This window comes from Protopterus annectens, chromosome 8.part0 (genome assembly GCF_019279795.1).
Source record: "Protopterus annectens isolate FY-2018-M chromosome 8.part0, PAN1.0, whole genome shotgun sequence".
NCBI classification, from domain to species: Eukaryota; Metazoa; Chordata; order Ceratodontiformes; family Protopteridae; genus Protopterus; species Protopterus annectens.
Window position 1 is genome coordinate 200,285,975 of NC_056741.1, and position 18,624 is coordinate 200,304,598.

At 45.0% G+C, this 18,624-nt stretch overlaps 1 protein-coding gene across 1 annotated transcript in view; it reads right to left on the minus strand.

The window, feature by feature from the left end:
• Positions 1-18,624, minus strand: part of LOC122808699 (alpha-2-macroglobulin-like protein 1) — a 1,234,219-nt gene that overhangs the window by 415,525 nt on the left and 800,070 nt on the right. The window contains exon 18 of the mRNA XM_044079685.1: positions 18,257-18,455. Within this exon, the coding sequence (XP_043935620.1) occupies positions 18,257-18,455 (199 nt within the window). The remainder of the gene's footprint in view (positions 1-18,256; positions 18,456-18,624) is intronic.

Consider the following 18,624-nt stretch of genomic DNA (forward strand, 5'->3'; position numbering starts at 1 on the left):
CCACGCCAGTTAACTCGGTAGCGCTGTGTAAATGCTTCATACTGTACTGAGTTCATGTAAATAGGCGAGGTTCATCTCCGTCCCTTCCGTGTGTGTGTGTGTTTCCGCTGCTTTCAAAATACAACTGAATAAGCAAATTGTTAAAGTGTTCACAATCAACAGTGTGATATTTAAAATCATGTTAAGACTCACATTGTTGATTGTGAACATTCTTAGACATAGCATTTTTCCTGCACACGCTAGGAAACAACGAAAACGTTGTATGTTTTAATGAACTGTTTAAATGTTACGAAGACTTGTGTTGTGTCGAACTACGGGGACTATTCTTGTTGCAGGTTGCTGGTTTGTTGGTGTTTCATAGCACAATATCATGTAATAAGTGTGTTCATAGTATGCTTTCTGTGATGTTGACATGTGTGTGTTTCGTTAGCAGTACGTCTCTGCTTTCTATGCTGTGGCTACATCTCCATTGCTCGCATAGAAAGTGACAAATGGAAGTGTAAGGGTGGACATTTAAAGCCTGGATACTTCCATGTTATGTGTAAGTCTCACGGGGCCAACGGGTGATAGCGCATACATGTCTATGAAGTACCTTTGGATACCATATGCACCTGTCGTGGACGAAATGTTTATGTTGACTGTTCCATCTACCTATGTGTGACATGGTTTGTGGCCATAGGGTGCCAGCAAGTCTTCCCTGTTCATTGGGTGTTTGCCATGGTGTATTGACATCAATCCTATTAATTCACCGAAGGATGTCTTTCTTTGGTGTCAACGCCATAGTTTGACCATCCTATGTCATTCCCAGCAGACGTGGAGATTGTGCCATTGGTATCTTTACACAGGTGACCCATCTGTTCCACTGTATGGAAGCGTGGGATCCCCATAGATGTGCTGGCACATTGAGTGTTGTGTACGCCGGTATCTGCCCAGCGGTCTTGCTTTGAATGGGGAGTGTGTACTGTAGACCGTATCTGTATTCCCTGGGTTATGCCTTGCAACAGCTGTGGGATTCCCCCAGGTTTGCAGCTATGGGTGCCATCTTGGCCGTACGTTTGTCCATCCATGGGAACTGCCTACTGGACACTAGTATCGGGCTGTCAACATTTCACAGCTGCATTCTCCATTTCCGTTGGATGATCGGTATTAGTATTGCGGAGTAACGATATGTCATGGCCACGCCCCGCACACGGGCGGGACGACGAATCATCTGCCAATCCACACCGACACCCATATTTGCATACCCACGATCCCATGTCTGCAACCCTCGACAGTACCCCTTGCACACCCTTCATGTGTGCGGAAATGGGATGTGAACGTACGTGTATGGACGCAGCAGCCTGGGGAGTCCTATTCATATGTCCTGCATTTCATGGACGGCTGTCATCACCCTTGAAGACGCTTGTGGTGCATATATCTACCTGTGCCGTAGTCACGGCTGTCACCTCTTCCGGTTCACACTATGTTGCCTACACTTACTTAAGGAGTAATTTTAGGTCCTGCAATGGACACCGATGTGCATATGTAAAGTTTAGAACATGTTGGACTGTGTCCATTCGCCAGTGGGTTTGACTGCCGCCGTATGTTCCCCATTCCCGGATGTCTGTCCGCCTACCCATATTATGTAGTGCTACGTAACCCGTGTCCTTCCACAATTTACCCATAGGGTGTTACTGTAGTCCTGCAGGTTGGCAACTGCTTTAGATAATCCTCACAGGTACCATTGTGAACTATCCGCCACTGTATTGTCAGTATAACACAGCCGGTACATGTAGAACCTATTTATTCATGACAGTATGTCGCTTATGTGTGTGAACGCCATATTTTAGCGATAGTATGACCTTCCTAGTTGACGTTGTTGGTGTGCCATTAATATGTGTTCCACAGGTCGCAGGTATGTTCCGCAGAGTGGAAGCGGGTGATCCCCACATACTTGATAGCACCTTCGCTGCTGTGTACGCTGGGATTCGCACGGCAGGATGGATGTCTACGAGGTGTATCTACTGTTGTTTCCATCTTTATGTCCTGTGTCATGCCCTACTACGGCTGTGTGATTCCACCAGGTTTGCTATTATGGGTGCCATCTTGTCCGTACGTTTGTCCATCCTTGGGAAATGCCTACTGGACACTGATGTAGGGCTGAACACATTTCACACATGCCTTTAGTATTACCCTATGGATGCTTTGCATCCTTACTGGGGACTGAGGCACGGCCTGTACCCGCAGCCCTCCCACGGGCGGACAACGGATTATCTGCCAAACAACACCGAGCCCCATTTTGCATACCCAGGATACCATGGCTGCAACCCCCCACGGTACGCATGACACATCCTTCATGTGTGCGGAACTGGGATATGGACGCACATGTATGGACACGGCAGTCTGGGGACCTCTGTTCATATGTCCTGCATGTCATGGGCAGGTATCAGCAACCGTAAACACGCTGGTGGTGCATATGTTCAGCTGTGCCGTAGTCACGGTTTGTACTCTGATTGGCTGATCTCGATGGATAAAGGTCTTAACGCCTTAATTTTTGGAGTCCTACAATGGACACCGATGTGCATTTGTAAAGTGTAGAACGTGTTGGACTGTCACCATCTGGCCAGTGGTATTGACTGCCGCTGTATGTTCCCCAATCGTGGATGTCTGCTTGACTACCCATCATTTGTATTACATGGCCTATCTATATCCACGTGCCAGTATGCGGAAATACAGCAAACCTTAAGCGCCCTGCCCATCTTCATAAACGACATCATGGAACATATATCGGCAAAACAGACACTGTCAAATACGATAGACTCCACAGTGAAAGGATACTGAGCTCTCTCACCTACTAACATGGGGCATCGTCGGAGTACGGAATGCATGACATAGCCGCCCTTATACACTTCCTTCAGAGTCGGTTTAAAGCGAAATAATCAATAAACCTGCTCATAGTTAGGTGGACAGTGCTCCAAGTCTTGATTATAACGTGACATATACATATCAGTGTTGCATGCCTTACTTCATGGAAACAATAATACGGCAACAATGTGTCAATATATATACAATATTGGTAAATACAATCAGTATCCGGACACATAGTTGATAATTGCTGAGAGTGCACCTTAGAATGTAGTGTGTTGATCAGGTTATTGTATATCAATGTGTATAATAGTAGCATTACGATAACAAAGCATGGAATCAATAAGTACTATTTAAGCATATATTTGACAATTATGAATGTAAACGGTGGAGGAGACATCCGTAACCTTCCCTGGTTCCACTGGACCGCGCACGCACACTCGCGTGTCCGGATTGTGGGTTACGCGCCCGCGCATACGCATATCCGTAGTCCGCTTATATATGTTTACAGTGTCTGTGTGGTTACGTGTTTTGCTTTACTGGTGACTATTCCGGTAACATATGTCTGATCCGCTTGACGGAGGTGTGCAGTAAGCACTTACACCTTCATATATGTAACAGTCTTTGCAGCATGGACGCTTTACGCACACGCACATCTATATGTTCTATAGTCGTAATTCCAACGTGACTGCATTCACGTTTGACGGTTACTGTGACCAGTGCACGTTAGCTGTTCGTTGTCATTAATATGCATACCCTTGGTACCTATGTACATTTACATATCCCCCCCCCGCACACACGCACGTCACAGGCATCCATTCTCCTGCTGGGAAAGGTGCGGTACTGCATGTTGAACATTCCTAATTCCTGCTCGCACATGGCCCAGGATGCATATGTCGCCACCGCAGGGCTGTTCAGATGACAGCTGCTTATATCCCATACGCATACAGGCCTTCGATTGTCAGGGTGTTGCTGTGGTGCTTTGGGTTTGGTCTTGGCCGCCCACTGTACGGGACTGCCCTGACCCTGTACGAATGTTAGATGAGTCACATGGGCACGTTATGTCCGTGTCCATGGTACCATGTCACGGCCCCCCCCCAATTATTCGTAACCGTGTGCGCCGATTGGCCGGTGTATCCGTTGTAGATCTCGTTATACTAATTGCACACGGTCTGATCGAACTAACCAATTTCCATTACTAACCCTCCGTATGTATGGCCTGTGTCGCAATATTACAAGGGTTTAACATTGCGTGACGACTTTCACTGAGCCACAGACATGTCCGTTGCTTTGTTTGGCCCGGTTCCGCTGTGCTACACACATTTAACATGGCGTAACAGGTTGAATAGCTCAGACACGAGGACATCGGGTTGTCCGTCGTTGTCTATTATTGAATGTCTCTGTGGAGTTTGTTTCACAAAGCGAGACAATGTCGGCATTGTTAACGGACATCTCGCGCAGTACGTCCGCACCGCCGCGGGTGACGTATGTCTGCCTTTTGGCCGGCGAACAGGCATTATGCTGTGCCATTATGTCTGGGGATATATGGTTTCCTTACATAGATGATGTGCCATACTAGCAATGACCCTAGCAATGACCCGCCTGGGTGTGGGTACTGCTGTATTACCCACGGGAAGAGTGGCCTTAGGGTAAGTGGTGACCTGGGCAGAGGTTGCCACCGATACATCACCCGCTACCCTCCTGGTCTACCTACACCAAATAGAGTCTGGAAAGGTGCCCCGAGTAGAGCAACACCCTAGACGGCTACCTACTTGGCCTATGCCTAAGGCCGGCTATGTGTGTGGTCCCTTGGGCATCGGACTCGGGAACGTGCCACGTCTGCCGTGGGTATGTCCAGCATTACCCACATCCAGCCCCAAGGCAGTCAACACAGCATCCATGGGTCCACATGGTGTCCCAGCTGTGTACTCCAGGAACTCTATGGGGAATTTAACCCACACTTAGGACAGCTGTTTAATCTTAGCCTCACCTCAGGATACGTACCTGAGTAGTAGCACAGGGCAACTGTAGTCACACTAACATAGATGGTGCCTCCACTGACCCTGGTTATTACCATACCATTAGTTTGACAAGCCTTATCTGCAAAGCCATGGAGATGGATCATAATGGGACACATAGATAAAGACATAGGGGACCCGTGATACTTTGGATACAACCCAGTTTAGCTTGGTCAGAGTCAGATCATGCCCTTTACACGTGTTTCACTTTGTAGAATCAGTCACCAAGGCCATTGCTGAGGGTAAAGCAGTCCATACAGCCTACCTCAACCGGCAGAGGCCTTCGACACAATACCCTCGGTATAATTGATAAACCCGTCATCTTGAATGTAAATCCATACATCGCCATATGGGTTGCAAACGGGCTAAGTCACAGAACACACATGGCCACAGTTGCTGGCGCCATGTCATACTCACAGCCAGTCACAGGTGGTGTCCCATGGGGCTCAGTCCTGGGTCCACTATTTCCAGCATCTACGCTTCCAATGTACACGCATACACAGCGGGTTATGGTGACAATGTTTGCAGATGACTGCAAACCGCGTGCCAAAGTCAGACACACATCTGACACAGATATCCTTCAGGAGTGCCTCACAGATGTGGATAAGTGGTACCAGAGACATGTCCTACAGCTAAATGCCAGGGAATGCATAGGCATACCCTTCGAAGAACAAGGTTACCCCGAGCTACCATATAGGTGGCAATCCACTGAGCACAGAGGGGTTACCAGTGATCTGGGGACACGTGTTGTTGTTAACCGCTCGTTAGACACACATGTTGCTAACATAGTTAGGTAGACCTTCCACATTGCCCACATCATCATGAAGGGATTCACATCTAGATCAGGGAGGTCATTGTCCCCTTGTACTCATCACCAATAGACCTATGACTGGGTACAATGCCCCGCTCAGAATGTATCTGACCCAACACCTGCAGCAGCTGGAAAGGCACCAACAGTTCTTCGACAAACAGATGCAGGGTCTCAGGTATATGTGTTATACTGACCGACTGAAAGAATTCCAGCTGTATACAGTTGCATACCACTTGCCCAGAGGTGACCCGTGCCTGGCATACACGGCTAAGTCGAACCCAGATCTGATGACTATGCTTCACGTAAATAAGTTAGATCCTTCAGAACCACAAGGGCAGCTGACGTACACCTTGACACTGTCATTAATCTAACGTGTTGTTGGGACGGATTCATCACCCAGACACTCACTATGCTGTGGAACGACATCCCAGTACATGTGAGGGCAAGCACCTCGCTGGCCTTGTGTTAGTATTTACACATGGATGTCTGAATTGATTTATTTAAGTAACCTTCTAAATGAATATTTACATTAGCACATTGTGAATCTTTACATTTCGTTGGTCTATTTTACAGTAGTCATAATCATACGGTTTATGTGTATATATTATGGTTCATTTATATTACTAGGTGTCTGCAGTTCTGTTAATATATTGGCACAATCCGTAGGACATATATATGTATCTTACACAGTCAGACATTTGGAAAACATTTTATGTTGGTTCATGTTTCATATATGTACATATATTTCTATTTTCCGATGAAGACTGTACCTTTCGAAGCAATGTCTGATGTCCTCACTGTGTGGGATCTGTAACCCAAGTAAGGTTTGTTCGCTTGTCTGCCTTTAAGGCATGTAATTAGTACCTAGCACATCTAATGTACTGACCAATTAATGCTTGTAAATGTAGTAGGTTGGACTGCATTGTATGTAGTCTGAATAAGTCTGCTTATGAAGCAGACGGCGGGCTCCAATAGACTATGGTGACTGCCTTTAATTCTTGGTGTGCTCTGGTTGGTCACTGACGGTCCCTACAGTACCCCGTCTTTGCTTTGGACTTCATCGGCTGGTTGTCTGTGTTTGTTGTATGGGGAATGTCAACTGTAGTCCCTATGTGTATGACTTGTGTAATGCCTTACTACGGCAGTGTAATTCCACCGGGTTTGCAGTTATGGGTGCCATCTTAGTCATACGCTTGTCCATCCATGTGAATTGCCTACTATACACTGGTATAGGGCTGTACACATTTCACACCTGCATTTTGCATTCCCCGGAGTATGGTGTGCATTATTAGCGGAGAGTGACGCATGTGCTACGCACACGTCCCTCCCACGGGGCAGGACAAAGGATTGCCTGCGAAACAACACCGAGGCCAGATTCTACATACCCAGACTCCCTTGACTGCAACAGTGGACAGTACCCATTACACATCCGTCATGTGTGCTGGACTGTGATGTGGACGCAGCTGAATGGACCCGATACCCTGGGTATTTCTGTGCATGTGTGCTGCAGTTCATGGACAGCTATCATCAACATTGAACACGCTATGCGTGCATATGTGTACCTGTGACGTGGTGACGACAATGAGATCACGTGAGTAATGCAGGAAGCTAGCAGGCATTCTCTGAACAGAATTTTGGGTCCTACAATGGACACCGATGTGCATATGTCAAGTTAGATGTTGCTGGACTGTGTCCACCTGCCCAGTGCTTTTCACTGCTGGTGTATGTTCCCAATCGCGGATGTCTGTTTGACTACCCATTCCACATGGTGCTACATAACCAGCTGATTTAGTACTGTGAACAAATTACATACATCCAAAGATGCTGGTTAGCAACTGCTTCATATACACCTCAGACATCCCAATGGGACATATCCGTCACTATATTACCAATATAACACCACCGAACATGTTGCTTACCTATGCATTCATTTAACCATGTTGTCTTCATAGGTGGGAATGCCATAGTTTACATATCCTACTTGACGTTGTGTGTGCCATTAGTATGTGTTCCACAGGTCGCACGTCTGTTCCACTGTACGGTAGCGGTGCTCCTCAGTCTGTTGCTGGCAGATTGAGTGCTGTGTACGCCGGTGTTGGCACGACAGTCCGCTTTGTATGTGGAATGTCAACTGTAGTCCCTATGTGTATTTCCTGTGTTATGCCTTCCGCTGCTATGTCATTTACCCGGTTTGCAGTTGTGGGTGCCATCCTGGCCATACGGGTGTCCATCCATGACAATTGCCTACTGGACACTAGTATAGGGCTGTACACATTCCACACCTACATTTAGCATTCTCCGGAGTATGGTTTGCATTATTAGCGGAGAGTAAGGCAGGTGATACGACACATCCCTCCCACGGGCGGAGAAAGGATTGCCTGCGAACAACACCGAGCACAGCGTCTACACACCCAGAATCCCTTGACTGCAACAAGTGCCTGTACCCATTACACATCCGTCATGTGTGCAGGACTGTGATGTGGACGCAGTTCTATGGACCCGGTACCCTGGGTATTCCTGTGCATCTGTGCTGCATGACATGGACAGCTATCAGCAACATTAAACACGCTATGGGTGCATATGTGTACCTGTGACTACAATGAGTTCCGTTAGTTGATGAAATAAGGCGGCATACCTGTCTTTAGACAAATTTTGGGTCCTACAATGGACACCACTGTGCATATGTAAAGTGTAGAGCTTGTCGGACTGTGTCCTTGTGAGCACTGGGTTTCACTGATACTGTGTGTTCAGGAATCGCGGATGTCTGTTTGACCACCCATTCCACATGGTGCTACATAACCAGGTGATTTAGTACTGTGGACAAATGACATACATCCAATGATGCTGGTTAGCAAATGCTCCATATAAACCGCAGACGTCCCAATGGGACATATCCGCCACTGTATTTCCAATATAACACCACCGAACATGTTGATTACCTATGTATTCATTTAACCATGTTGTCTTCATAGGTGGGAATGCCATAGTTTACTGTGCAGCAGGAGGCAAAGGAGTATGCAGTCAAAGTTTAGGCATTTGTTCAACTCTATACATGTTACATCTGTATGAGCATTCTGTATACTATCATCTTTTGCACACATTAATGATGTTGTCAGTCACAAGGCATTTACATTGCTAGAGTACAGAACATTGTATTCCTACAACAGTGCTCAGGTAATGCTTATTACATGTTTTCCCATGAGGATAGCCCAACCTTGCGAGACACATATTCAGTTAGACTGTACTTTGGTAAGTTCTGCTCTGACACGGTTCCAACACTGTTCATATTCAGTCCTCACTCCGTGTCCTACTAGGTTCCTGTGTCTCTCTGCTGAGCAGCTGTACTCTGTGTTACAGCTCACAAGCCTATCCTCCTCAGTAGAAGGATGACAGATATACCTGTACATACATGTATTATTCTGTAACCGAGCAGATGACTAATGCTGACTGACATACACCTGCTGCACTGGTTACTGCTAGGGTTAGGGTTCAATCACACTGCAGCTACACTACAAGCAATTACATGCATGAGAAGCTGTACTGCTATATTGTCAGGTAGAATAATATGCATTATACACTATTAGCTTCTAAAGTTGCACGTCATATTATGTTTAAATATGTATTTTGCTAACATTCTCCCTCCTTTGATTGCTTCTACTCTATCCAGAGACATATACAACATTATTTCATTCCCTGGCGCCTTCCTCTGTGGAACGTTTAACTAGGCAGGTAATTTGATGTACATTGCAAGTAGGATTGCATTTTCTATTGACAAATACCACTACAGGTCTTGATCCATAGTCTCTGGTACAGGTATGTTGCCAGAGTCCCTGACTAATACTTACATGCACAGTATCCCGCACTAGACACATGCTCCCAATATGAGCAGAACAACACAAATGGCAATCATGATATTCAGTATGACTGACCCCATCCACCCAATGGTTTGTGGAAATGGTTCGGCAGTGGGTTTGGGCCTGGTTCCGCCATGGATGACACCTGCTATATTACCTGTAGGTGGGCGTTGCTTTTGGTCTCTTCATGTGGTAGTTGGACACAGCGATCTTCTTCAGTAAGCGCCGCGCACCAATTCTCAGCGCCACGGTGCAGTCGTGCACTATTACATTTTCTGACACAACACTTCTCATTGCATCCAGTTCATCAGTCACATGTTCAGGAGCGGGAAGTCACATTCATCCTTCCTCCGACAGTTTTTGATAACTTCCTCTGTTCCCTGATTGATTTCACTACTCCAGAAGCTGGGGGTGTTCCAGCCCAGGTTGTGACGCTGTCACTGAAGTCCATATGAATCGGTATTCCTTTATCTCTTGCAGAGGACTGACATGTCAGAACAGCTTCCATTTCACCCACTGGATTAGAAGGTTTCTCGACTGTGTTCCCAGTTCTTCGAGCTATATGTGTTATAGTTCGTTTCGCACCCACAGGCAATTGTACAGTATGTCATGTGACTGGAGCCAGATAACCCAAATAACAACTGCCGGACCAATTCCCAGGTAACCATTGCTATGCTTATTTCCCACAAACAACATAACTATATTCTACTTTATTACTGATGCGGGTTACCTCTGCATGTAACAAATTCCTGTCTCTAACAGAGGACTGTTTATACAATTCAGGATGTTTCTGCACATCCTTCAACATTGTTCTCATGATGTTTCAATACAAATTAGGAATGGTGCTACAAGTAGTACTGTGATCTTTGGCTGTTATATGACATTCGTAAGACACAGTTATGTTACAAATACTCCCACCAACTGAAACTGTACCATGTTTATGATAACATACAATTCCTTTTTGTGTAACAGGTAAGTACATTGCCACGTTGTCCTGTGATCTCACAGAACCTGTATCAAAGTGTAGATATTCACAAGTCTCAATCTATCCCCAAGGGGACAACATGCATCGGAAGTCCTCCATATGATGTAGGTATGGCAGTACAAACACAGCAATTTAAAGTGTTCCTAGTCTCTATATGCACACGCATCATGCCTAGGTATCTGTTGAGGTGTGGAAGACACTCTGTGGCCAGTTCATCACGTATCAGTATTTGTATCCGTGTAGTTATATGCAGGTAAGGTCCCGGAAATTGTAACGTAAACACAAACATGGTTAATAGGTGTATAATCATTAGGACAGCAAACATAAATGTCTTTGGGGTTGCTTTGTATTGTTATACAGTCTTCGCCGGGTGATTCGGGCTCTTGGTATATCAGCTACAAGATGTCAATCAGACTTGATATCCTTTACCAGTTTGAGAAATGTGAGGTGGACCCAGGACGACCTCTCTGCAAACTTTACTGCGGTAGGCGTTGCCAACAGTACCCAGTACAGACATTTGCACTGTCCACTTGGCAATAATGTTCTTTGGATAACAGTGACATACACACAGGATACTGGTGTCAGCTATGCTTCCGTCTTCGTTTGCTCTTATCTGTAACAGACTTTAACTGAGGAACAGTGTTACTAGTTAACAATCCTCTCATGTCACCTACTACTGAGTCATCGACCTCCGGCTCTGCAGGCATGACAGCTTTCCACTCTGGCACATGATATGCCATTCCAGATACTACTTCGAAGTGGGTGCAGCACTTTACATTTGGAACTGTTGTCATGCTCAGCAATGCTAGAGGTAGACAGCTCATGTAACTCGTCTGGATGTCACCCACCAAACTCCTCTACTTATTTCTCGATCCCATTCTGCGCGGCAGCAGTCGTGTTGAGTGTGGGTTGTACATGCAATTGACATTCATGGTAATACGAAGTAATCCCCAGGTAGCGTGATTGTCTGGTTAACTACATGTGTTCTATTGTCACTGTAGCTTCTTTACAGCATGCCAGATCTAGGGATACTTAATTTTACTGGCACCTTTGCCACTGCTGCTGCATCCGGATTACTGGTTGGGAATGCTTCTACCCATTTTGATTATATATATGTGTAATCGCTAAACAGTCTTTGTTCCCTTCACATTTATGCAGATGTATGAATTCCATACAAATAGTACGGAACGGTTAGGGTGGTGTAGGTAAACTCACTCCCTTCGGTTTAAATACTCCCTGTGCATGATATCTACGGCAAACGTGACACGCTGCTCATGAGGTTTGTATGTGGTTCATAATTCCGTATGTTAGGGGTATTCTGTTAACCAAATGTACCATCCCCCCTGTTGAGACATGTCTGTACCCATGGCTCCACAAAGCCGCATATCTGAATATATTAGACGTTAATATTGGCTTTCTCACTGTGGATATGTGTAGTCCGTGTTCAAGGATTGCTCCTCGTCATAACCACGTCGGCTTTTCTGCTTTCGTAGTTGCTGTTTGCATTGTTTGTACAGTTTCTACATCTAAACAGTCTGAGGTTTGTCATTCCTCATTCACACAGACACTTTCCAACTGTGACGCTGCTTGTTTTGCAGGTGCATGAGCTCATGCCTCAACTTTCCTACTGTTATCCTGTTGCTTTCTATGCCCTGCACATTTACAATTACCTACTTCAGTGGGTAACTGCATGTAGTCTAATGCATTCAGGTTCGTATGCGCATGATTAATCGGTTTACCGTTGGATGTTATCATTCCCTATTCTTCCACTGCTGCTCATAAACATGCACTGCACAGACAACAGAATGACTATCGGGACATATGTCCACACATCATTTTTCCGCTACAGTACAAGCACGTGTTAAAGCTATCTATTCTGCTGCTTGAGCAGACACGTTATGCTGCAGGGTTTGGCCGTCTACAATGTCATTATCAATAACTACTGCATAAACTACTTCATTCGCTCCTGTAGGACTCTGTCTACATGATCCGTACACATTAACTGTCACCTCTGCATCATCTAAGGGTATATCAGTGTTATCATGTCTGTGTGTAGTTATTTAATCCATTTCGTATAGGCAACTGTGTGGTGTGCCATACACAGGTGTCAGACGTGCCGCTGATAGGTTTCATGTTGTACAACGCTCAATCACCATGTGAGGTTGACTCAGTGGTATGGTCAGACATGACAAATGTCTAGCACGAGTCAGGAATTCTATCTTCTCTTGCAGCAGATTGATCGCAACTGCATGACACATTCTCACAGTGAGAGGGCGGTCTAGTAACATTACGGCCGGGGCCTGTACTGCCATGGGTGCTACAACAACTGCCTGTACACAATGTGGCACTGACCATGCCACAGTGTCCAACTGCAATGAGTAGTCATCTATTTAGCGTTGCTTACTTCCCTGCTGTTGCATCAAGACTGACGACATATATCTCCGCTTACAATCTACGGTCTGACAACATGTGTTATGATTATTCACGAGACCTACTACAGCTGTTAAGGCTATCAATCGTTCTAGTCTGCATAACGCTGTTTCTGCTACTGTAATCCTATGTGTTGTGCTGCCATAGGTGTATTAAAGGTTAAGGCAAACAATACAGCGGATTCCACAGCATTGTTTGGTATCCAGATTTAACATGTGTTAGTCGGCCCAGACACGACATCATTCCCTTCTTGTTAGTTGGCTTGGGTGCTTATTATATTGCTACCTTCCTATCGTCATGTGATGTTCTACCCTACTTGGATACCAGATATGCCAGGTAATTGACCTGTATTCTCTGTAGTTGCAATTTATGCTTGCTTACTTTATGTCCCTGTTCTGCTGATTATCTCAATAATGCTATTGTATCTTCCATACATTGCTGCTGGGTAGGGGCCGCAAGCAGAATATCATCCAATTAAAGTGGATCTTGACTGGCCCCGGGTGGAGTTGACACCGAAGTGTAGCTAGCCATCCCCTGTGAGAATATCGTTGTACTTTCACAGTAGCCCCACGATAGCCGGGTATGGCTGTATCTGTCACCCTGACTGTACAAGCAAAGCAATACGAACTATGTGGATGTATAGGTATTGCAAAGTAAGCATAGCTTATATGTACCACGGTAAGATACTTCTGTGGCATGTTCATAGCATTGAATATAGTGTGTGGGTCTGGCACCAACGCTACCCTAAGTATTCTTACATTATTTACAGCTTATACATACTGTACCATCCGCCATTCCCTTTGGTTTCCGATCAGGAGATACAGGGTATTGCATGGTGAATAGCGATTACTTTGTGGATGGGGAATTCCTCTCTGACTTTGCAGATATCTTCTGGTGTCCACGGTCTATACGCCACGGGGTTGGGTCCTGGCCTTCCTGTCCTGCATGATGGTTCGGTACTTCAATTAATTGACAGATATCCTCACTCTGTTTTAGTACTGTGTTCTTACCGGGTGTCCCTAGGTATGTTACGTGTTCGGGATGTGGTTTCAATAGCTTCTATTACATTTGTTCGTTGTGCTACCTCTGTTGCCACAGGATAACGTGTGGGGACTAGCCTGCCCTCCCGCTTAATATCCTGCATGTGGTATCTGAGGTGGTAGGGTGTTGTGGGGGGGGGGCGGTCGGTACTACTGTATTATGATCTTCTCTGTGTACGTATGATGCTTAGCCATTTGTAGTGTTCTATTCCCTTCGGTACACTACCTCAGTCCACCGATGTGCATGACGGATACCCAATTGTCGCTGTTTTGTCGCCTGCACATCTTAGGGCTGCCACCTTTTCCAATGCACAATGTGGGACATTATTGTTCGGAATGTGTAATTTGCCTGGAAAATGCATACCCACGGCCAGTACATAGGACAGGTATTCACGTTTTGCCAGGAGAGCGACCAATTGTTGTAGCATTTCAGTTGCTTATTCTGTTTATTATTATATTTTGCTGTTCCACATACAAATTTACTGTTTTATGCTACCATCTTGATATATATCTGGGAAATGTTTGTCCTGAGATATCAGGACATTTGACATTTGTTCGGTTTATTTACAGGACACGGCTGGCCAGAGAGGGCATATCCCTCTCAGGGTGGAACAGGTGTTTACCTTGGAACATATGCATCAAATTTTCAGGGATTACAATGTTTCAGTAACGATATGTTGCCTAATATACCATCAATGTCATATTTATTACCCCATTTTGCTGCGTAACTCACATTATGTGCTCTCTGCGATTGCATATTCTTCACGTCACCCGTCAAACGCGGATCACATGATCTGTTGCTTCGATAATCTCCCATATCCTCTACACGACTGCTACGTACCCTTCTGTCATAACACGTGTGTCTCCTTCCCTGTATCCACTGTAGTGTCTACAATCACTATTTACTCTGCTGTGTGTTCCCCTGACCTATGTTCAGATTTAACAGTATGTGGGTAGGTCTTCGACCGATATCACTACTGTTAACAGAAACACAATGTAGTCTGGTCCCTGATCTACAATAGACACAAAAGGCAGACACTCCTTACCTGGGCCTCCTGTTTAAGGCTGCACGTTTTCTTCTTGGGATCCAGTTTTCCGCTTTTCAGCCACAGATCAGACAGTAAACAGCCTCTTTACACACAACAATTCAGTCGGAGGTCTTTTCATTCAAGAAGAACCATTTATGCATATTCTCCAGCGTACATGTCTAACCAGCCATGCACTCTGACCTGTAGCTTACCAAGGGAATTCTGGATTACAAGGATCACAATGTGAAATAAGTTGTTACAACCAGACTGTAGTTATCAGTAGGCTTTTCTAAGTGACAGCCGATAACACAGGAGGCTCGGGTTCGAACGCTTTAGTAGTGTACACAGGCAGGCTAAATAATATACAGTCCAAGTATGAGAGTTTTGTCTGACTCTATACAGTAAGCAGTTTCTTTATATAGTGTTTACAATCAGCTTTTGCCCACCTTACTGACGTGGTCGGTCACAGGGCATTTCCATCACTATGGTCCGTAATAGTCTATACATACGTGGGTGCTGGGGTCGTGCTTTTAAATTGTTTTCTCATGGGAATAACACAGCCTTGCAAGGCACCTTGTACATTACAGTATCCTTTTGTGATTGTAGCTGTTTCAAGGACCCTAGACTGTTACGATACAGTGGACAGTTAATTTCTTAATACGTTGCTTTGTCTCTCTGGTAGGAGTTGTACTGCTATCTTCGATTGAGCTCACAAGGCCATCCTCCTCTGGGGAAGGAGTGCTGTTATGCATGTACATACATTTATTGTTCTGTAACCCAGCAAATAATTAATGATGACAGACATGAGCCTGCTGTACTGCTTACTGCCAGGTTCAGAATTCCATCACAGTACAGCTTAGCTTCACCAATTACATGCAGGCTTAGTTCTACTGCCATATTGTACGGTACAATTCAATACATTATATAGTATTTCGAGTGTAAACTGGAACTTCATATGTGTTTCTATATATTTTACGAACAACATCCATCCAGCCATATGCATGTTGTTCCGTCCTTTACCTTGACCGTGTGTATTTGTCTGTCCAGCCACGCTAATCTCCACATGTGATGTCCCAGTTTCCCCTTCTTTGCCTGTAGCACCCTGTTAGGACGTCCTGTGTGGTAGGCACCTGTTCCGCTATATGTGATCGACTTCACTGCAAAGATAATCATCGATGCGGTGGTCCAACGACCCGACTTGTCCACATGTGTACAGTTATGTGCACCGTGTCGTATGCAAACCTAGATGGTTTGGACGGGTACATACTACATGCCGGATGTACACATTCTGCTGACACATTCACATGCAGCCATTTACATATCTGTACCTGCGGTGGGTTGGTGACATGTGGGTACGATTTGCCTGCGTGGCATTGCCTAACACAAACTTCTTACCACAGTTCAGGTATGCACATTGTGTGTGGTTGTATAGCTGCACACGGATGCTAGCAGGTTTGGGTGCAGGGGTATACATGGGTGTGACTGACATGTACAATGAGGCTATTGTGTAGTACATCCGAATGCATGGGTTCTGCTTCTGGATATTACACTTCATCATACACCATCCAGTGTATGCAACAGAGACGTTGCTGGGTCTGGGATATGTTGCTATGCACATGTTTGCCTGTGTTTGAGGTATCTTGCTTCCTTACTGTTGTTATGTCAGCACAGCTACCCGGCTATGTACTGTCACTACTGCTTGTGACCATTATGGTTGGCACCTTTTCCAATGCCCATAGTGGGGCATGTTATGTGGACACTTCGAATTTGCAGGACTACACATACCCAGGGCTAGTGCAGTTGACAGAACTTCACTTGTTTGCCATACTATGAGCTTATTCTGTAAGCGTTTGGGTTCCTTATTTATTTTCTTATGCCATGTCTGTGTTCCATATCGTAATGTATATGTTTTATGCTACTATTTACATGTATATTGCGGGAATTTGCGTGGCAGTGGATCGGAGGTCATTTTCCATTTTTACGATTGTTGCAGGGACACGACTGTCCAATCAGGGACTGTCCATGGCACATTGGGACAGCAGGTAACCCTGTTGACCATGCCCATGTCGCTACTGGGGTTTCCACCTTTTCCATTTTCCGATCTGGGATATTTCCGGGACTCACATCTGACTTTACAGGCCGACACATACAAACGGTCACTATATAGCATAGAAATTCACTTGTTTGCCTAAATAATATGCTTATTATTGTGGCAATTTCCTTGCTTATTCTGTTTATTGTGTCATTTAGGTATTTCTGTTACAGAAATAACCAATTCATGCTACCATTACATTAAATACGGGATATCATTTTGTCCTACAATCGTAGCACATCAGCCATTTCTAATACGTTTTTTCGGGACACAACTGTCCATGGAGAGACTGCCCCAACCAAAGTGGGACAGGTGGTGACCTTAGTCGCTGCTCCTATGTCGGTGCGGTGCGCTGACATGCGACTGTACACCTTCTCTGAGTGTAAACACTGACAGTGCATTGCGGGACGAACGCGGTCTTATGCGTATCCTTTGCTCCTTGGACGGGTACACTTATGCCTTCGTGGCTTCTATTTGCTTCTCCGTTAATTTGGGACGGGGACTATGTTGCATACTGTACGTGCGTTTCATTCTGCACAGGACCTGGCTGCTGCCATTACTATTGTGGGCGGACCGTGGCTGTCAGCACATTAGGTTGCTCACCTCATGCCGGCTTAGACACGCCTCCAGACGCATCCTACCTGGGCTCGCTCATGTACACCACGCACGTGTCTGTGATTCCGGTGCACTCTCATTAATATGTATATGGCGCTACTGCGCCGGATATTCCATGCACCGCCGGCGCAGGCCTTACGCCGGCCTTGCGCCGAGCTTCATGAATCCCGGGGCCAGTGTTTTAGCTCTTAGCACATTATATAAAATGATATATAAAAACACCAAGCATAAGAAACCCCTTCAGTTAGTTTAAGAATTAGAAACCACTCCAGAATTTGGAATGTGGATGACATTTCTTTATACAAAGATTTCCAAGTGATTTTGCAGGACGTCTATAGACTTACAACATCCTTTTCAAAATACAAAATAGTTCTTTTTACTTATTATATTGACAATAATACTTTGATTATTAGCATTATGACACTGCCTTACACAAAACAAAGAAATGCAGCAGCTACAGATTTGGGTACAGACTGAATAATTTTGATTTTATGCAATAAGCTGCTGTTGAAAGGAGCACAAAAGGAGTAGCTACTTACCCAACTTCCTGCAGATGCCATAGAAACGTGTCTTTGAAATTAGTGCGTGGCTTACTTTCAGGCTGAACTGGAGCAGCACTTGTGGGTGCCATTTCTGGTAAAGATGGCATAACCATCTGAGTTGTCATTACGGGTGCCATTGACATTAGAATTGTTATTGGAGTGGTAGTCGTCTGAATAGTAGTGTCTATGAAAAATACTAAAGAAATAAACAATTACTTCTAAGAACTCTTTAAGAAGTGATTATAACAGTCTGATTACTCTCATAATATTTGTACATGTACATATAGATATATATATATGTGTGTGTGTGTGTGTATATGTTGGTAGGTAGGTATGTGTTTATTTATTTACTATGTTTTGATTAG